General features: G+C 40.8%; 1 protein-coding gene across 4 annotated transcripts; it reads right to left on the reverse strand.

The window, feature by feature from the left end:
- Positions 1-434: 434 nt before the first annotated feature.
- hace1 (HECT domain and ankyrin repeat containing E3 ubiquitin protein ligase 1) lies at positions 435-16,091 on the reverse strand. 4 transcript variants are annotated; one of them, XM_030781982.1, is made up of 24 exons: positions 15,978-16,091; positions 15,391-15,445; positions 14,995-15,084; positions 14,528-14,632; positions 12,333-12,408; positions 11,790-11,921; positions 10,935-11,017; positions 9,827-9,923; positions 9,627-9,728; positions 9,306-9,412; positions 8,766-8,916; positions 7,295-7,617; positions 6,108-6,176; positions 5,902-5,989; positions 4,748-4,859; positions 4,450-4,547; positions 4,170-4,257; positions 3,832-3,981; positions 3,537-3,733; positions 2,970-3,101; positions 1,872-1,970; positions 1,539-1,609; positions 1,217-1,330; positions 435-794 (listed from the first exon to the last, which is right to left on the reverse strand). In XM_030781982.1, exons 1-24 carry the CDS (start codon positions 16,066-16,068, stop codon positions 692-694), a joined length of 2,733 nt encoding a protein of 910 aa, XP_030637842.1. In that variant the 5' UTR covers positions 16,069-16,091; the 3' UTR covers positions 435-691. The 4 variants fall into 4 exon arrangements, with proteins under 4 accessions (XP_030637842.1, XP_030637843.1, XP_030637844.1 ...); XM_030781983.1 differs by lacking the exon at positions 11,790-11,921; XM_030781984.1 differs by lacking the exons at positions 10,935-11,017; positions 11,790-11,921; positions 12,333-12,408.
- Positions 16,092-22,256: the final 6,165 nt, after the last annotated feature.

Consider the following 22,256-nt stretch of genomic DNA (forward strand, 5'->3'; position numbering starts at 1 on the left):
TGGATCACTAAGCAAGCAGTCTGAGACAATCCCGTTCACAGACAGGGATGCCTGTAAATGGCTACAGGAGAAATCAAAACCATGGGACTACACCACAAATATCACATTTTCCTCACAGACAAATAAACCACTCATAACCTACTCTTCCTGTCTTGAAAACAAAAAGCACACACATTATCGTTTCAACTAACATACAGACACAAAATACATACACTCACAGACACACAAACACACATGCACACACACACACACACACACACACACACACACACACATGTGCACAGAATGCACTTATTTTTCCACAGCAAAATAAACAGCATTAATCTGTAAGAGACATATGCAGCTAGTTTCAGGAGTAAAGACCTGCATTCAGAGGTGGTACTGAGATGTCATTAGACTGGCAGCATATGTAGGGGTCATTGGCAAACATAAACTTTTACTTTTTATGCAGCAGGGATGTTTCATTCATATATTTAAGCTCCTTTTTTCAACTATAAAAGGGTAAACATATATCCTGTCCCTCAAGTTCGTGTCTAGAAATAACATCATTTGAATAAACAAAAGGCTGTATGAAAAGCAAAAGGAGTGTTGGAGGAAAATCCCTGCATTGAAACACACACACACACACACACACACACACACGCGTGTGTGTGTGTAATTGCATGGGACAGCAAACACAGATGGGCCAGCATCATGCCATGGTGTAGCCATAGCTCCCACAATGCAGAGCGACCAGCAGTCTGTCTCGCAGGATCTCCTTGCTGGGGTATTCAGGGAGTTTGAGCATGTTGATGCTACAGAGGACAGAGAGAGAGAGAGAGCAAGAGAGAGGGGGGAGAAAGAGAGAGGGAGAGTGAGAAGGAGAGGTCAGAACAGTTCAGACTGACTGCAGGTCACAATAGGATGTGTCTGGTTACCATGGCACTGTGTTTTTAGGCTAGAATCACTCCCTGTGGTGAAGGACATTCATGTCAGATTTGGAAACCCTGCTTGCATTGGTAAAAACGCCTCTCTTTTTACCATATCAGTCCACACGACCTCTCCGCATCCATTTTACCAAGCTATAGAGCTACCCTAGGAGTTTGAGCTGTTTATGGAAAAGTGTGAGAGAATTGAAGAACCATACTGCCCTCTAGTGGTGCAAAATGCCAGTGCGTTTGTGTTACGCTTTGAGTGTCAGTGGGAGTATGTATGAGTATGTGCCTCTTTATCTTACCAAGTGCTTGAGGTAGGCAGTAAATTTGAGCTGTAGGGCACAGCTGCAATGGTAAATTTCTGCAAACCGCTGCCACCCATAAGAAAAGCAAATCCACCGTGAGGAACCCGTGAACTGAGAAAGAGGAAGAACAAAAACAGAGAACGACAAATAAACAATGAGACAACAGAACCAGGCTGGAGATATAACATGGGGTAGATCTATTTAGTATCGTATGTATTTTGTACAATACATGTGAGTGTATTTTGTGTGAAAACATATTAATTAGAAGTTAATGAGACATTAATAGAATTGGGTGTGATGAAAGAAATATGTATCTTACCTTCCTGTGACAAACTGCAACAGAAGAACTCTCTCCTCCTGTGTAAGGCTCTCCACTACCTCCCAAAACCACTGAAAGACATGAATGAATGCATCAGCTTCACTCCAGAGAACAGGAAAATCAACATGAGAGACAAGAAAATAGACACGAGTGCCACTAAAAAGCACTATGAGAGCTACAAAAGAGAGAGAGAGAGAGAGAGAGAGAGAGAGAGAGAGAGAGAGAGAGAGAGAGAGAGAGAGAGAGAGAGAGAGAATGGTATTGACTCTCGACATGCACATATTTGATGAGACAGTGTAAGTACACAGCTGTGTTCAGGAGGTGGTGGCTAACCTGAATGACTGGCTCCTGCAGATCATATCCACTCGTGTACTCTGTGTTCCTCTTCCAGTCCATCACATCAATCTCTGGCATACCAGACAACAGCAGCTCCTATAACCACACACACACACACAAAAACACACACGTATATACACGCACACGGACACACACATGGACATGCACAAAGACAGACACACCCACACACAGACACATGCAGACACACACAGACAACTATATCACAATGGTACAGTACACCACCAGTGAACGAGTTATAGCAACAGCATCCAATCAATACAACAGCCGGTTCAGTGAGATCTATAGGCTGATAAGGGGGTCTGACAGAGACGAGTCTGTCCCTCCTGTTCCACGTGAAACTCTCGACACAGGGGTCGAACATGAGTCGTGAGCCAAGCACAACACACAGCGGGTCACAGAGACCAGCGTTCATCACAGCTCCTGTGTTCAGAGCGAGCCTTCTCATTATGGCAGTGTGAGCAGCAGTCTCTCTAAGTGTCCTGATTAACAGGGTGATTGGAAGAGAACAAAGATGTGAGGAGAACTTGGTCGAAAGCCCTCCAATATCCAGCTCTCCCCCACCCCTCTCTCTCTCTCTCTCTCTCTCTCTGTCTCAATCCTCTCTCTTAGTTTGTGTCTCAGGCTGGGCATGACTGTGTGACCTAGCCATGTCTCTGCACACACATGTCCAATAAAAGCCCACAAACCACAGAAGCCTATTGATCTAGAAGAACAAGGGAGAGGGCGGCCACCTGGATTCTGCCGACACAGACAGAAAGGGGGGGGGGGGGGTTGGGACAGGAGGGAAGGGCTCTCAAGGTGACCCCATCAACATAGTGACCTCCAGAGAATCAATCTATCAACCACATCCCTCAGAAAGAGGGGGGGGAAATGAGGGAAGGGTGGAGAGATTGTAAAGGGGATGGAGAGAAGAAAACTAAACTAGGTGAAGTGAGTAGGAAATGGAAGGGGAGGAGAAGCTGATAAGAGGAGATTCAACCACAAGTGGGGAGAGAGAGACAGAGAGAGAGAGAGAGAGAGAGAGAGAGAGTGAGAGAGAGAGTGAGAGAGAGAGGAGAAAAGGAAGATACTGACCAGTTCATATTCATCAAAGAGCTGAATGAGAGAGGGAGGAATGAAGGTGTGGAAGCCCTGCAAGAAGGCATTGATCTGAGGCTGTATGGCTCGAGTCATCCTCAACTCCGTCACCAGCTGGACATATTCTGCCTGAGAGAGAGACAGAGAGAGAGACAGACAGAGAGAGAGAGAGAGAAAGAGAGAGAGAGAGAGAGAGAGACAGAAAAAGACAGACAGAGAGAGAGAGAGAGAGCGAAAGCAAGAGAGAGATAGTGAGACAGAGACCACACATCAAAGCTCTGGCGACAAGCTTTAAACTAAAAGAAAAAAAAAGAAAAAAAAAAAAACACAGCTGTCCTCTCCTCGCTCAGAACACAACACGTCGACTATTCATCAATGATGCGCTTTTCAGAAAAGAAGAGGAAACTAACCACATCATTAAAGAGTCTTTTATACCGGACTTATTCAGAGAATACACAAATCGATGGGATGTTGATTTTAAGCTTTTCCACTAGTGCTTCTTTGTGTCTTGGATACTAAGGGAGTCGAGAAGGACACATGGTCCACCACCTTTGGGACACAGACCTTGTTTTCCTGGGTGACCTGTATGCAGGTTCCTCCTGGTTTGAGAGGCACCTCCTCCATGGCTCCAAACACATCTGTCTCCACAGAGAATGTGAGCTCTAGACCAAGGTCACTGATGTCATTGTCCAGAATCCACTGCAGGTTCTTGGCATACTCTGGATCGATTGAGGACACATCCTGGTAGTTGACTGGAATGCCTATGGATATAATATGCAGAGGCTCATTAGAAATGAGACATTCATATACATATATGAATATGTAGGAGACACGTATGGTGTATATATGCATTAGTTACCCAGTATGTGCTTATAGAAGGAGCGGGTAAAGTATATGTTGACCAGCTGTCGATGATACAATGCCAAACCGAGGATTTGACCAGCAAATCGGAAGTAGTTCAGATGGTCCGGGTTGACAGAGGAATTACTGTTTGGTTGAAAAGTTGTGCCTGTCTCACGCACGCACGCACGCGCACACACACACAGATCCAATTTCATTTAGTGTTTCCTATGTGGGTTAATAAGCGTAAACAAACAATCTATACTCCTGACACTCTTATGCAAGAGTTTCCATGACAAAGACAGAGTTCACAGTCTATGACACAAAAGCTTGCCAATACACAGCAATGTTGCTTACCATCTGCTGACTGGGTGAAGAGAGCATAGTCTGGGTTAATGATCTCATTGGAGAGGATGTCAAACCACTCCCGAACAACTCCCTGACCCTGACACACAGAGGTCAAAGGTTAGCTTATGCTGTGGCCAGCACTGGAAACAATCAGTAAGAACTTAAGGCCCCCTACGAAAAACGGTCATTGTAACAGCTTTGCCATACTTTGTTAACTGCAAGGATATGAAAGTAGGTAGGGCTGAGGGTTGTTCACTGATTGCTAGTAAGACAATATGCTTGGTCTTACCATTCCCTCTTCACCATGGAAACGCACAGCAATGCCTTGTTTGAGTTTCTCATTGGTCGATTTTGATACGACCTCACAGCTGCTGCGGAAAATGGACTCTGTGAGGATGGACGGAAAGAAGAGAAAGACAGAGATAGGGGAAAAGTGGAGAGAAGAAGAAGAAGAAGAATTACTTTTTACTGATCCCCGTGGGGAAATTTGTCCTCTGCATTTGACCCATCTTGTATATACACACTAGGAGCAGTGAAAGATACAGCGTATGTGTTGCAGTATATCCCCAGCATGTGGTAAATTCTACCTCTGTGTATGAGCAGAATGTCGTTCTCATTGACCGGCCGATGGACCATGTCTGTGTCAGGCTGCCCAGCCAGCAAATGCTCATAGAACCACTCGCTTCTGTCCTTAAAGGGCTAAAGAGAAAACAACAGTTCATTATGGTCTCATTTATGTTCGTTAAGCCCTGCAGCTCTCCACCTGGGCCCTAAACGAGACCTCAGGTCCGTTAATTGTCCGCTCGTTAAAGCGCTAACTACACTGAATGTCGGAGCTGGTGATATAAACGCTCGAAACACTGGGAAGGATGAATCTGTCAGCCATTTGCATAATGTTTGAAAGGCTTTGTTCTCCAAAAAGCAGAGAGAAAGAAGCCTGTGAGAGGTAGAAATTAATTCAACTGAAAGGAATCCTTTTTCCCCCAAGGCACCTCGCACAGAACACCGAGAGGGAAATCGGGAGATGAAATCGGATTGGTCGGGTCAAAATCTGTAATTAAAACTGCGGCGTATTCCCAAGTGGACCCTAATCCAAGGGTAACAAGGCTCTGAGCACAAGGTTCTGAGATATGAATACAGACAACAATGTGAGCTCAACTTGAAACAGCACTTAAAAAATTTATGGAGCTATATAATGGGGACTTAAGTGTTATCGATGCAATAACAGATAATGGCGTCACGGACGTTTCAAAGTCATACGACGACAGGTCCATGAAAGAGGGACATGGTTGGAACTCTTCATAAAAAGAAGGAAAAGTCAACCAGGCTGTTTCTAAGGTCTCTAAACCCGAATGGAACTCCTGCTGTGAGACAACCCCCCGGAGGTCTACTCAGCAATTATATAAAAATCAAAAAAGCCAAAAACCAATGGCGAGTTTAGTCTCACTACATTTTGAAATCTTCTGGTAGATGTACTATCCTCGATACGGTTCCTGGTGTCGAGATATTTGCTCGCTGATGCATGACGAGTTTTATACCTATAGCACTTTATAACTATTACTATTTGGATAGGGCAACCTTTTGGTCAATGACCTGCTTACCTGGTCTTTGTGTTTAACTGGTCTGTGTGCTAACACGCCCTGTTTGCTTATCTGGCCAGTGTGATTACCTGTATCTTAGTGCTTTCCTGTAGCTTAGCGCTTACCTGTGGCTTAGCGCTTACCTGTAGCTTAGCGCTTACCTGGGCTTTGATGATGTGCATGAAGCGGGACATCAGCTCAGGGCACTCCAGCAGAAAGTGGAAATGATTAAAGATGATCTTAGGATTCCTGCGGACAAAGAAAAGGTTAGACAAAGAGGAGGAAGTGATTAAGAGCTCGAGCAGACACTGACGGGAGAAATATCAGAACCGGAACTTAAAAGGTAAGAAAGACAAGCATCACTTACCGGGTTACAAAACACTTGAGTACCTCGTCGTGCCTGCAGACGAACTCGATGAATCGAGGTGACGTCATCCTGGGCAAGAGAGAAGAAAAAGGGGTGACAGTAAGATCATGTCATAATCAGAGGATAAAAGCAATATTTCATAACATCTAAAGAAAAAGCAAAAGACAGAAAGAAAGAGAGTAGAGGGGAGAAGGTGAGACCGCACAGATATCCTTAACATTCTAATTGTCGACCCGTTCCATCAGCAAACACAATAAGCTGAATTATTTAAACAATGTTTTCCAAAGGGAGAGCTACCATCAGCCCTGGCCGCTAATGAAAAGCAGGTCAGGGAGGAAGAGAGGAGGGGAAAAAAAAACAAAACAGCAAGACATTCAACTCCGACTTGCCAATATGAGTGCCTCAGCTCAGTGTTAATTAAGAATGGGTTTAATGATCTAATTACATATAATTAGATAGCTACGGGGGCAAAGCATGGAAGGAGAAGTGTGAGGAGACATTACGAGCTCCATTATTTCAAAGGTTTTCTCACAGAGGGGAGCTCTGATGAGGAGATTTATACAGCTGTTTGCGAACAGAGATATAAGCTTGGGCTAACCAACTCACTCTCTTTCTGCTCTCGTTTACCTTCTCTCTCTCTCTCTCTCTCTCTCTCTCTCTCTCTCTCACACACACACATAAAAACAAACAACAAGCTCCACAAACTCTGTCCTCCTTCTGTTGCGGCTTCCAAACATCCTTACTGAAAATGTCAACACAAAGACTTTGGGACAATGAGCTAATGCAGTAACAAGTGAAATGGAAGAGAACTTGTTGACAAGGAAGAAAAGGACAGTGACTACAGCAAACAGGGCAAAGCAAGAAGAGAGCCATGTACAAATAACTGTCCAGTGTCATATGAATTTTTATCAGTATTTAATCAGTGTTTTATACCATTGTCACTCCGGTATTGTCTAAGCACTGCAGCCTGTGAAGTTTCAAAACACTGTATTAAAAAAACACCCATTTTTTATATGGGGGTCAGTCCCCTTCACTCTCTAACTGTGTGTTTTAACCCAATAGCATAAAAAGGCTGTCATGTTCAGACATCTCTTTTTGCTTTTGTTTGACTGATTTTATCCGGAAGGCAAATAAACAAGTCAACACATTCACAGGTCGTAGCTGAGGGGTTAGGATGTTGCTCTTACCCCTGGGGCATCTGACAGGAACAGCACATGTAAAAAGCCTGTATCACCGCGCTCAGCCGATTGGCTGTCATGGAGATGACATCCTCGCTGCTAGCATAAGCCTCAGAGGTCTTCATGGCAACCTCGGGGTCTAGCGTGGGGGCCAGCACCGTAGTCGACAGCGAGTTCGCCTCGGGAGCCGAGGGGTCGACCTCACGCTGCTTCAGAAGCAAAGAGGCGATCTCGCTCCCCGAAGACGTGGTAACATCACCACGACTCTTCTCCAGCTCAGTGGAGATCAAGACCAGCCATTCATCCAGGGAATGCCACAGAAGCTCCAAAGGCTGAGAGAAAGAGTGAGAGAGAGAGAAAGAAAGGCAGAGAGAGAGAGAGAGAGAGAGAGAGAGAGAGGTTGTTAATGGACATTAATGAAGCTTAATAAAACATTTACCTCTATTAATTCTGTAAAAACTTTTTCATCTTATGGCTCAGCGGTTTGAGGGGTTCTTCGAGTGTTTTAAGTGTATTATTATAATCCAAAACTAAAGGGTACAAGAACTACGGCATCCCAGTATCCAGCTGACCTTTTCCACCTCTCCTGAGGTAGATAAAAAAAAAAAACACCCGACAAAATACTGTGTGCTAGGGTACGCTTTCTCCACAGAATATTTCAAAGAACATCTAAATAACATTTAATGGGAGATGAAAGAGAGAGACAGAGAGAAAGGGAAAGAGAGAGAGAGACAGAGAGAGAGAGAGAGAGAGAGAGACGCTGTACAGACTGAGTGAGCACAGCGTGGCCAGTAAATGCGGCTGACATAGACAGACCTGGCTGTCTAGAGAGGACAGACTGTGCTCCCATTACCACGAGGAAGCATCGGAGTTAGAGACGCAATTCTTCACAGAAATCAGCAAATTGAAAATGAAACTCCTCGAAGAATTAGAAGCACTTATTAGAGTTCCCCACAATCACAGATAAGGAGCAGCCTCCCTACGTATCGGGAAAGAATGATCAGTGTGTCTGTACGGTTGAAAAATATGGAGCTGCTTTCCATTACCTGAAGTACAGCCAGTGTGCTCCCCTCTGCCAAATCTTTCTATTACAAACATACACACACAGTTTCAAAAAAAAGTTGAACTCTTATGTATTAAGCGTAGCATAGTAAGCTAACTGGTATATTGGCCTGTATATGTATGTGAATGCATGAATATTTCAGATATCTCAAACCTGCTTTGGCAGCATTTTATAAATTAAGCCAATAAATCCTTATTGCCCCAAACTGAATTCAATTGAGCTGAATTAAATTGAATTGAACTGCACTGAATTGATAAGCGTGTCACCCAAAAAAATGTCAGCTGAACCTGTGTGGTAATCCTCCAGTGACCTCTTCTGGACAACTGCCTCAACTGCAACGTGGGAATGATTGAGATTTACGGATTGCACGTGTAATCAACATCTTACGACAGGACCTGAACGTTAAACAGCACTCACCTTGAAGACCTGACTGCGTGGAGTCTTGTTCCCGTTATATCCCATGTCGTTGCCGTTGTTGGGAGACGAGGGGCCGAGACGGAAAACGTGGCAAAAAATTCGGACGATTCGTAACAGGCTCTTCATTTGGGCCTCGAAGTTACTGGACAAACTGACAGAGGAATAGAGAGAGTGATGAGTTAATGTTGAAAGGCTCTGTGTATCGAAATCTTATTTTGGTAAATCTATATTTCAGATATGTTATTCTGTCGCACAAACGGAAGCATAATGTACATTATGCATATCCTTTCGTAATTGTACTTAACTTAAATTCATAGCAGCTCAGCACCAAGAAGCTTCTATTCAAAACACTAGCTTCTACAGATGGTGCTTCATAATAATAATTAAAAAAAAAAATAATGCATAACAAGCTTGAGAGCACTTATTAAGGATTAAAAATATGTCTATGGATAAATGTGATATGTTGTAATGTGATATGATACATGTGTCCAGACAGATATCATGGGAGACCCCTGGCCTCTCTGTCTCATTAAGGAACACCTGAGCAGCTTGTGTCCATTAGTAGTTGCCACTTCACCCAGACTGGTGAGGATCCTCTGATAATTACTGTCACTCTGTTGGGAGACATGCTCTAGAACCTGCCTGAGCTGTGTGCACATGTCCACACACACAAAGACACACATGCATGCACACATGTACACACACACACACACACACACACACACATATACACACACAAGCACACACAAGCACACACACACGCACGCATACAAAAAAAACAAAGATAGGTTTGAGTCATACACATCACAGTTCAGGGAGAAAAACTGTCGCACATGTTAGTCATAAAGAGTGATAATGCACCATGTTCTCTTTGATGTCATCATTCTGTGTCATCTGGATTAGGGTCTGAAACAGCCTGCTGTGATGCTGAATGAGAATCTCACATGTCTCTCCATATCCACCCTAAAGGCAATCAGAAAGAGAGTATGAGTCTTTGTCTGTGTGTGTGTGTGTATGTGTTTGGCAGAAAAAGAGAGAGAGAGAGAGAGAGACTTGTTTACCTGGACACAGAGGTCTAGAGGCGTGACTCCATTCTTGTCTGGCAGGTACTTGGCACCCCTCTGGAGAAGAATTTGTGCTGTGTCCCTCTGCCCATGACTGGAAAAAAAAAAAAAAAGAGTCAAAATTGTCCTTTCAACTCCGCTAAACTCAAACACCTCATACAACAAACCAGAGCCAATTGTCCTTACAAAGTCTCCCTCACAGTATAAAAAAAACCTACATCAATCAAAGCTTTTAGGCAGAAACTAATCAAGCAATATACATTTCTTACCTTGTAACTCATTTAGACAATTACACAGAGCTAAGACAATCAGAGTCAACCACCGTGACTAAGAACAAAGCATGTTCAACCTCTTAAATATATTTGGTTCATTTTCAAAAAGGAATATCAGATATTGTGGGGTACTACGCTCGTTTTCAAACTCCTATCAATCACCTTGACTTTAATTATGCATTTTAATTATCCCTTCTAATACATGTTTTGTTGTAGGGGGCTGTATCATCAGCCGTGAGCAGACAGACATCTACTGCCATGTGTAATCAAAACAAGAGAATAGGAGAGCGCAGTGTTGCTCGGCAACGCAGCTCATCCGAGTGTGTCAAGCATGATACACAGCGAGAAACAAAGGCAGATTGAACAGCTCCTCAGTATTACACTCTCATCCAAAGGCAATCTCATTAGTCTTTTTGTGCAGCAGAGAGAGAGAGAGAGAGAGAGAAAGAGAGATTTTTTTTTCCCGTCCCGTTACTCTTATCTTCTCTCTAGCTTTTTGTGAGAGCCCTACGTTCTCGGAGGCAGAATGGCAGAACTGACGTCGTTAAGAAGCACTAATTAAGTTTTTCATACATGCGGAAAGATGTCCAACTTGATCACTGTTATTTTCATCCAAATAAGCTATTCCCACATCTAAGCAGGTTCTTATTATAAACCTACAGGCACCATCATTAAAAGCTCGAACCGAAGCAAAATAAACCGTCCGACCCATTACGGCTACATAAGAGTTTCCATTTGCGTTGATTGTTTTCAATGATGTTTGCTTTAGTAATGATGGTGATGTTAAAAAAAAGAAGAAGAAGAAGAAGAAGAGGAAGAAGAGGAAGAGTCACCTGCAGGCAAAGTAAAGAGGGGTCGCCCCAGAGACATTAGGCCTGTTAATGTCCGCTCCACTCTCCAGGAGACACAGTACTGTCTGGAAGAGGGAAAGACACTGAATTCTAAGAACAAAGATACATGCACGTCAAGGCCACGATCAAATATGGGGTTTTTATACTGCATCCTTTAAAAATAATTGGTTTATCTCAATATAGGAATTTCGATGTGGGGATCGACCACATGTTGATTGATACCAGCATTAGACTGTTTTTTCAGACCAAGTAAGATCAGAAAAAAAAAAAAAAAAGATCCCTTTCGTTGGCTCCTAGACCGAGAGACAGGGTAAAACAAAAGCTTATTCACTTAATTATAAATAACAGAACATGATATGAAGTATACATTCACAGCAACAACGTAGGAAACATGGAACAATATCACTTCAAAGATCCAGACAGTTTTACCCTCACAGAACAGTCAGAAGATTTCAGAAATGTGGATATTGATTTTTTTTTTTTTTTCCTCAGAGTCCATCTCATCTGTCTCTCCTTTCTCATTTTAAAAGCCTGAAGTCTGTTGAGTTTGGCTCCAAAGTAACATCAGCAAGACATATTTGATAAACTCCTTCACGCTGAGATGATACCTTTGATAGTGTAGCTTAACACAGAGTGCCAGCTAACAGCCAAAGCCATAAGGTCACGGGCGTAAAGATTGAATATTACGCTGACCATTAAACATCACAGTTCACCTTTAATCCCTGTCAAACTAAAAAAATGTAATATCAAATGACACATGTTATTGGCCATGGTATAATGACCCATAATGCAGTGGTGTGTTTGAGGCCGAGCTCTTGCTGTCCCGTATCTGCTTACGGTCTTGTGTCCGTTCTGACACGCCACATGCAGAGCTGTCTGTCCCATCGCATCCTCCACATCCACGTTCATCACATGCTGAACCAAGTCATGAAGTAACTCTGTTCTTCCGTTTACAGCTAACCAGTGGATCTGGACACAAACCGAGACGCAGGGGAACAAAACATGAGCCGGTTTCCAAACCAGTACACGTACAATCATGCTCATTCCGTATGCCTGTCTCTTTTGATTATTAATAATGGGATGTGTCAGCCATGAAAGCAGTCATCGTGAAATCGAATGTATGACTGAAGTATAAAACTGATGTTCAATTTTTTTTTTTTTTTGTTTTTTACTTTCACATATTTAATGCTTGACACTTCAGCTCTGTTATTTGACAGGTATGTTGAATTCATGTGTGAAATGTATACGCCTTGTCTTTAAAGCAAAAACAGATAAGCTGGGCATTTTAAGTGCAGTCACAGAAAACATCTAATCAACAACCTATAGACAGTTTTTATAGTTTTAAGTAAACTCTTAAGCCCAGGTTTCATCAGTACTCACAGCTGTGAGCCCTTCATTGTTGCAGATATTCACATCTGCGTTGTACTCTAACAGTTTTCCCATGCACTTCTTCTGTCTGGGGGAAAAAAAAAGACATAAAAGACAGATGGAGGAGAGCAGATTATAAGACTTATAGCACAAAGTCGGGGACGCAATATGCAGAATCTCACACACTCACTCTCACACACACACACACACACACACACACACACATACATTCGCAATCGGAAATATTAATAGCCCCCCACCCCCCCCAAAGACTGTAAGGGTTTACCGATGAAAGTTTTTTCAATGAGCTAGATTTTGTTTTGGATAACTTCTTTATCAGTTGAATGATACATAAAATGAACCAGGAAAATGTAACAGGATATTTTGTTAATCTAGCCACGTCACAATTATTCAGCCCCTATATAATATTGCTGTTTCTAAAACCTTCTGCTAGTTTTCATGGCCTAGAGTGGAGTTAAAACATAATTAAGCCTTTGGGAACTCTATAATGATCCTTAATTTGCTTCAGCTTGAATATAGAACCCCACCCATGAAAGTGTTGAAGATGAGTTGCAATCATGGGTAAGACTCAGGAGCTTTCACAAAAGCTGAGTGAGGAAATTATTTCATTGTACCTGAAGGGCACTGGGAATAAGAAGATTTCTCAAAATTTTACATTCCAAGAGACACCATTGGGAGCATTATAAGGAAGTTTAAAACTTATGGCACAGCTGCAAACCTGCTTGGCTGTGGGAGAAAGCCCAAAATTTCATCGAGAGCCCTTAGAAACTTAATCAGGACGACCAATAAAAACCCTCGTGTTACCACAAAACATGCACGACGGTGCTTCGGTGGCAACCATAAGACGAACACTGAATAAACAAGGACTTCATGGCCGGACTCCAAGACGCACTCCACTCTTGACCAAGAGGAAAATCAAAAGGTCGACTAGAATGTGCCAGGAGGAGGGACTGCAGAGTTTTAGGAGACGGTTCTATGGACTGATACAACTAAACTGGAACTGTTTGGACAGATGGACCAGCAGTATGTCTGGCATGACAAAGGCCAGGCTTGTGACCAGAAGAATACCATCCCCACAGTCAAGCTTGGAAGTAGGTCATTGATGATGTGGTGATGTTTTTCTGCTGCAGGAACTGGCAGTCTTGACTTTGTAACCGGCATTATAGATTCCTAAAAATACCAGGCCATTCTGAAGAGACGCCTTCTGTTGGTAAATTGAAGCTTGGTGACATTAAACTCTCCAGCAAGAGAATGATCCCAGGCACACCTCCAAGTCAACCAAAGCTTGGTTGAGAAACAGATCCTAGAATGTTCTGGAGTGGCCTTCTCAGTCCATGGATATAAATTCCACGGAAAATCTTTGTCAGGATTTAAACCAGGCAGTTGCAGCACGGAAGCCGTCAAAGATCAATGAGCTAGAGGCTTTTGCACATGAAAAATGGCCAAAGATTCTAATAGAGAGGTGTAAGAAGCCTGTCAGCATTTACCAAAAACACTTTTTAGAAGTTACAAATGCTAAAAGGATGTTCCACAAAGTACTGAAGCTGGGGGTTGAATAATAGTGCACATGCACCTTTGCGAAAACAGTAATATTTTTCATTTGAACTCAAAGTTAAGTCAATTTATGTTCTCAAAATAACTCAGATATGCATTAATAAATATTTTTTGTTGTTTAATGAGGCTTTTTGCCTTATATTTTTAATAACCTCGAGTCACGTCACTATCTTTTATGATTTTAAGGTGAGGGGGTTGAATATTTCCAATTGAATATATATTGAATATATATTGAATATATGAATATATATATATATATATATATATATATATATATATATATATATATATATATGACTTTGCAATGTCTAGGACTTGCAAGGTCTGAAAACATGTTCTCTCGCAAGTTTTTCATTTTTGCTCATTTGGTACATAAGGGCCTGAATTACTAATCCTTTAATGCAAGCAAAAATTGTACAGCTTCTGCAAATCTAGTCACTAGTCAGGTTATTTGCAATGTACCAATAATTGCTCATTACAGTAGTGTGGTGCTTAAAAATAACGTTGCCCTGTGTAAATCATGTTAGAAAATCTGGCAGGAGGGATCTGGTTGCCAACAAATACTTAGTATGTTGCAGCTTATGGCCAGTAGGTGGCAGCAATGCATTGTATTTGAGGGAGAAGCATCCTACCCATTTCTGGCAGCCAGGTGGAGAGGGGTGCATCCAGAGATATCCTGGTAGTTTGGGTTCGCTCCTCTCTTCAGTAACAGAACCAGACACTCGACTGAACCACAACTGTAGGGTCAAAACATATGTATTCTGTAACAACAAGGCATAGCACCAGAAACCTAACGCAACACAGGAGCTACACTTAGTTGAAAATGTGGTCCACTACGACAGAACTGTCAGAAACGCTTCTCCTAGCTAAAGCTGAAATTACAACTGTTAAGCAATCAGCCAAAGCAATATTACCAGTCTGAAAAGCCTGGAATTTAGAAAATTATGTAATCTGGTCTTACTGTATGCCTTGTCTGAGAATTTTCTTTCAAGCCAAGGGTTGAAAGGCAAACAAACATACCATAGATGTTTGTTTGTCTGAACCATCAAGTTACTGGTAAAACAGTACAGAGTATTCGAACTTCCTGTCGTTTCCTTACTTGGCAGCAATATGAAGCAAGCTCCTCTTCACTCGACCAAAGGCGTAGTTGACGTCAAACTTGGAGTTCATGAGCAATTCTGACACTGACCTTTAAAGGCATAAAGAACAATTTTATGAAAATCTCTCCATCACAGAGAAATAAATACAAACCTCCTGTGTAGAACTGTGTGGAACTACCTCATTTGTAGAACATCTAATCATTATTATGCTACATATTTTCACAGATTAAATGTTTTTCCACAATCAAACCAAAGGCACCACCCCAAATTCAATGGGACTGGCAGCAGATGGAGGACATGACTCTGACATGTTCACATCATTATAATTACAACTATTATTATTATTATTATTATCATCATCGCTCTTGTTGTTGTTACTATTATTACATTCTTACCTGTGCTGGTCGGCCATCACCATTGGCATGAGAGTATAGACAGCCGTCTCATTGTCTGTGGAGCAAAATGACTAACTTAAGCACATTTTACAATACTAGTTTATTAGCTAACAACAGTACAGCACGTTTCTCTGCTATGATCTTTCTGTGATGTAAACATTTTTTATTGTCTCTTTATGCTGGAAACAAATGTTTGCGTTGCTGTGCAGGCTTTGTCCAGGTTATGAATCAACTATCTGGTCTTTTTTTTTCTTTCTTTCTTTTTTTTTAGTTCAAAGGGCAGACGTACGTCGGAATGGGAAGGGTGGGACTGGCCGTGATTCTCTAAACTTATGAATATAAATCTAAATTCTCTTACCAATACCACATAGGCTAACACAAGATAAATTCAACAACATACAAAATACAGTTGATTTACGGATGGTGGTGATCTGAAATAAAGAAGTATCCCTTGTTTACATCAACATACAAAGCGAGGAAATAAAAACAAGATCCGGTAGCTGTAATTCCCCTACCCTCCAGAAGCTGAAATGAAGCATGTATCAAAAGAAAGGCTAAATTATGAGCTATTGTTATAGTAATCTTACCTTCTGGGAGTTCTACTGTCCTGGCGCGGCGTAGTGAGCGCGTCAGCCGATTCAGCTGTACATTTAACTGCTCCATCGCCCGTTCCATCATATGTGTAGACTATACCTTGATGAAACGGGTTAAAGTGAGCAGAGTGTATACTTATTCTCTCTGAAGAATACAGATAAAGGTCCCTGGGTCATCCATCTAGCTAAGAGAGGAGGAGGTGAATCATAGCCTGATGCTGAAGCTTAAAATCGAACCACTCTTCTCCATTGATTCACTCAGCATTATTTCCTTGTGTAGTCACTCTTCCTGTTTTTATTACGCACACTCGCAGTGGATTCTGGGTAGCATAGTTCCTTTCTGTGTTACACAGGCGGGGTTGTCATCCGTGAAATGATGAGAAATGGGAATGTTGCAAGATGTGACCACAGAGAGAGAGAGAGAGAGAGAGCGAGAAAGAGAGAGAGAGAGTGTGTGTACATGTTTAAAATGCTCTAAAAATACTGGAATCTGTTGCCTTATTTTCAGAAATCCATGTTCTATCAGATGTCTGAGATTTTTAACAGGCTAACACACCTTCTGAATGTAGCCTGTGCTTCACTGGGTAACACCCTGATCATCGAATAACTTTCCAATAATATAAAGTTGTTTGATTTCTCAGATGTATTTGACTAGAACTGTAGTAACTTGGTGTCTCTTATGTTTTATTTACTGGGGGAAAAAAGATAAATTTCTTGTCCTTGTAATATTCTGAAGATGTCATTTAGTGGCAAGTCACTATTGAATATAAATGAAGAAAAATAAACTAGAAAACAAAATGAACAGTCCAAAGAAACCTTACGTAGACAGTCTCCACATAAAAAGTAAAAAAATCTATTTAGAGTTATGTTATTCATTATTAACCATAAGGATGATACTAACTATTGCTGAATCATTTTGCATTGTAACTTTAATATGTTCTTCTATGAAGTACCTAAAGTTTTTCAATTCTTCAAAAATATTTTATTATTCATTATCAAATAAAGACCAGGGTTCAGATGAGGTAACAAAGAAAAAAAAGTTTTCTTTTTTCATTTTCATTTGTCAAGGTGTTTGCAATGCACAACAATGGGTTTGTCCTTGCAAAGAAGATAAACATGAACAAATCTATTCCAAAGTTTCTGATTATTTATCACAAATGCTCACAGGCAAAAGTATTCTTCAAAAACAGTTTATTATTAACAAAAAAATGCTTTCTTTCAAGATTTTAAAAAACACACAACTGAACAAATACTAGAAAAACACTGCAAGTATGGTGTCCATAACCTGTAAAAAGAAAAAGAAAACCATGAGATATATAGGATGATGCAATAGTTGGTTAGTCAGTCGTTCAGTCAGTCAGTAGTTAGTTGATAGATAGATAGATAGATAGATAGATAGATAGATAGATAGATAGATAGATAGATAGATAGATAGATAGATAGATAGATAGAGTAAAATTAATTTTTATTAATTTTTTGGAAGGTATCATGTGTCACTGCAGCAGATGTTGTAGAGGAATTCACTTCATTATAAAACATTAGGTTGGTTACTCATGCTCAGCGCTTTATATATAACCTCATAAATTCTATTTTAGTCCTTCAGAGCCACAAACTATTTTTATTAAGTTATCTTCATGGTGCCCTTCATATCTTGTCTCCATACTCTAACAATCCAGTGCCAACCAGAGAAGAATGGACTCCCCCTTATAAGACTTGGTTTCTTCCAAGTTCTCAACCGAAGCGAATTTTGTCTCCTTACCTCTTAATCACCAAGATGTCCTCGCCTCTGTATACTGTAAAGCTTTGTGAGAATTATTGTTATAAAACTGTTATACCACTCAAGTTTAATTGAACTGGATTGAAAAACCAGTGTCTATGTTTGGAATGATGGGGTTGATAAATTCTTTTGAATCGGCTTTTATTCGCGCATTGTGTAAGGATATACTCGTTCAGTACCACACATTGATTTGGGGATGTGTGTTTGTCAGCGTTCCGATAGCCATGAGTTAAGAGCTGTTTTGCTTCCACCAACAACGCACAAATGAAGCGCGTCAATGCAAGGCGTAGCCACCAGGAGGCCAAAGAGAGCAACAAGTTCACCTGAATCCTGGCTGTTATAAATGTGATAGGATTCCAAATTTCTTAAATCGCTTATGAATTATTAGTTACTTTGTGCTAATATATCGGTGCCAGTATTTCTAGTGCTATGAATTTCCGCAGATGAACGCAATTCCGTCGTTTACATGAAACCATATCTTTAGTATCGATTCTTATGGCAATGCGCTCACAGTGGGCTACTGCAAAGCGGCTACAAATCGCATTTTCAGTTTACCGCTGTGTGAAAAGACCAATCACTTCTACTGTATTGTGGAGTGCAGGTGAGGGTGTGTAGATGCAAGACGATTGAGTGCTATGGCTTGTGGCAGCATAACGCTACAGGCACAAAAGAGCACCAGGCGTAGAACCACATTTACATCTGTAGTACATCAAAACCAAGATTTTCTTCTAAGCAACTGACATCCAACAGTGTTAAGAATCGTTATTAGCCTCGGCAATGGCGCACAACCGGTAAGCATCTGCATATGCCTTTCCCTGGAGAAACTATGGGGGTCTAACCTTTCGTCAGTTAGGGTACAAATGCAGTATTTACGCAATGGGATATTGTGTGCTAAATTTCTACAAGAGTTTGGTTTTAATACAATTTAACAAACTACGCTGTGGACACAGTGTAGCTATATCATGTTCTTCCGGGTTCATACGTAACCCACTACTCCAGAAATCATGCACTCATTGGCTGACATCCAATCGATTTCTTCTGAACTCTGTGAAAAAGGAGGATTTGAGTATCTCATCTTTGATACCGCTCGATGGTTTCTCTGAGTTAACCAAAGTGGCGTTAAGAAATTGACCGTTTGTAGCCCTTTTGAAAATTAACTCTCGCCGTTCTGCTATTTCTGTACCACTAAAAGGGGTTTATAAATCTGGACACGAGGGGGCGTAAATATCTTCAGCTTAATTGCAAAACAGTAGTATGTCTGCTCTGTAACCTCAACATAGTGAAATAAATGTTTTCGATTTATCAGTGTCGTTACTTGAAACTGAGTTTTGTTCAAATTGACCTGAAATATTTAAAATTGAAGTCAATAGAAATCACTTAACTAATTGACCACTGAGCTGCTTACATTATGATGTTCGTGCACCATCTGGGAAAGTGACCATACATGATCAATTCACAGATGAGAAGAGCTATGCTTGAAGAAAAAAAGGGCAGTTTCTACTTAGTGACTGTGGTGAATTCATACTCTATAGAAGTGTTTAAGGGGAGATCAGGGCCCAGTAATCAACAGCATGTGATAAATGGAATACTTTCAAGGTAGCTCTGCATAAAAACAAAGTTTCTTGTTTTTAAAAAGTCATTTGAATGCATGCTTTACACTTACTCTGAAGAGTATATATATTATTTTTTCTAACGACCATTGGCAAGTGCTTTGGAGCTGAAAAACGTCGGTGTTGGGTATCAGGTCCAAGAACATACACATATCTTAATAGTTCCCACTGTTTCACTCTTTTCTCTAAATTTACACGTTATAGCTTCCTAAAGCTTCCCGATCTCGTTTTTAGATTCCCAGAGGGGAGCCTGTTCTTTTCTTTATGTTTGGAAACAAAAAATAATAACATCAATAAAGAGCAACCACTTTATAGGGTACAGAAACATACCATATCTGCAGTATAGTTATGAACCGATCGCATATTGCATATTGGCAACTCATGGGTTCAGTGTTCGGTCATATTTAATTCTACACTTCGCAGTACTGTGAACTGAGCTAACAGACGATGACACTTTTAAAGGAGAGATAATGTAGATGTCGATCTGGACTCTGTTTTTATAATTAACCCTTTTTTCAAGGGGTAGTAACATTTTAGTCCGCTTGAGAATATGTGTAGAATGATCGTTTTAATACATTTGCCTGTAGTGTGCTTTATATGGATGGTTCCATGCAGCTGCCTTCAGCACGAGTTAAACAAAAGCGGGCAGCTGACACTGGTCAAAATTCTTGTGATTTTCCTGTGTGTGGAAGATCTTTGAATGTTAAAGTGTCCAACTATTTCGATGTCTTCCGTTTTTGTCTTCACATTTTTCGGTACCTTTTTCAAAATGACGGGTAGCACACTCTAATACTTGGCATATCGGTATTACTTCACCATTAAATATGAATCTACGGGAAAATATTGTGTGGAAGGAGAGAGAAATCGGGATTGTGTTGCTAAATGGCGTCACAATTCAAGAACTGAATCCATATAATTTTCTAATATCCAATTTTCTCCTTTCTATCCTTCATAACCGCCACTCTCTTTTACAGGCTACCGAGAGAACTATGACTTCACAACAGTCCTCCCCGGCAAACTCAGGTTAGTGCGTTCCAAGTGGACATCTCCGTTTAGATGCAGGGACTGGATGCAAATAGGCTTGTAAGCCCACTTCATAAACAACGCATTTAACGTTTTACTGTGCAATGACGGCTATAGGCGTAATCTTGCATGAATGTCTTGTATAATCAATTAATTCACGTTTAATGAAGTGAAATACGTTTGTATACGTTGTATACCGTTTTCCAATGTTTATCTCTGTGAAAGTTCACGAGACGTTCTCTCGTTTTCCAAATGGGCATGTTTTGCCGGTAGTGGACGCCTTAAAATAAATTTATCTACAAATGGTCACTGTGATATGACGCACTAAGACTGCATTTTGACATTTGTTTGTTTAAGTAAATTCAACTTACGGTGGTTGACTGTCTTCCAGGTGTGCAGTTTGCAGGGTGTACGTTTTGGGTTTTTGCCTCTTTAGAGGCTCAAGCACCTTCCGTGATATTACTACAGCTAGGCTTCAGGAGTTCCCGCCTTTCATGTCAGTTGTTAATTTATTCCATTCTCTTATCCCCACCCTATCTCACTTCTCCCCACCCCCTCCATCATATAAGTATCTTTCACCTATGAATTAATTGTAGGCTACGTATTACTTTATCAACGTTTGCATATCTGAGAGGTCCTTTTCGAAATTCCTAATATGACTTAATCGTTTATTCATAACACTGTGAATAAGCTTCATAGAATTCAAAATATCCACCATTCGAGTGTGTGTACAGATATTTTGTAACAAAACGGTACAAAAGTGCTATAATTTTAAGATATCCTTTTTAAGGCGCAAGAGGAACCGTGACCCCATTCATCCATCACATACTATTTGCATGTGATTTTTTTTATTTTTTTGGCCAAATTGTTACTCTTTTGAAGTAGATGCGAGCTATTAGTATGGACTGTCTGTGTCGAAATTAAATGATCTGTTTAATTCTTCGCTACCCTTTCTTTCTCTCTTTCTTTGATATATTTTATGTTTTCTTTTATGACCACTGTGTATACCAGAAGAAAAATAAACGACCACACAACCCTTAACCTCTGAATATACTCAGACTAGGCTATTCCTTTCAACAACTCTACAGACTATGATCTGATCATCTATATTGTCTAACACACACTTTCCCATGCAGACTATAAGTGCTGGAGGCACGTGATTTGTATAAATTCCGTGACATTTTATATAATTTCAGAAATATCGATTTTCATCGAAGTTCTGCCACGTTGTTCGTCTCGTTGCACTAGGACCGGAGAACCCCTGTGATTGAGCAGGGACACCAATATACGACAGCTTTCCCTGCCCCCACACTCAAAGACATGTCGACCATCCTCTGTGCAATACTGGGAATGCATGACTGACACCCTCTTTAAGACTATCAGACCTTTTATCTCTGACCAGATCTGACCTTTTATTCAGCTTTATGAATAAATATATGCGCAAATTAAATCACAGATGGGTTGAGGAGTAATCTTGTTGCTTTTAAGTAATCAGAATCAGTTCTTCAAAAATGTAATAGTCTCTCTTATCATAACTCAACTGTTCAAGTAAGTTTGTGTGATGTAGCTTATTGTCGTGCCCCACTCCGAATTCGAATGACCACTTAAAGTATCCGCTTCTTAATCAAAAACTGCACTGAGAGATAGCCATTGTATGAGCAAATAACCACGGTAAAAACAGGGATGTGGTCTGCATAAACGATTTTTAAAGACAAATTTTATGGAGCGAGGAGGATGCTAATTTCACTCTGTTCACCGTCAACGTGTTAAACTTGTCATTATTCTTTCATTCTCACTGTTACTGTGACTGTTTCGTAGTGGTTTAATGAATGAATGCACTGAAATACTTTCAAGCTGAATCTA

The sequence above is a fragment of the Chanos chanos genome, chromosome 8 (genome assembly GCF_902362185.1).
Source record: "Chanos chanos chromosome 8, fChaCha1.1, whole genome shotgun sequence".
NCBI lineage: Eukaryota > Metazoa > Chordata > Actinopteri > Gonorynchiformes > Chanidae > Chanos > Chanos chanos.

Bases quoted from the DNA above. Each gene is read 5' to 3' on its own strand.
- hace1 (XM_030781982.1), bottom strand. From the start codon at position 16,068: ATGATGGAACGGGCGATGGAGCAGTTAAATGTACAGCTGAATCGGCTG. The intron at 9,924-10,934 runs GTGACTCTTCCT...TTTTTTTTCCAG, and splicing joins CCTCTTTACTTTGCCTGCAG to TCATGGGCAGAGGGACACAG. The intron at 1,331-1,538 runs GTAAGATACATA...CCTCTTTCTCAG, and splicing joins TTGCAGTTTGTCACAGGAAG to TTCACGGGTTCCTCACGGTG.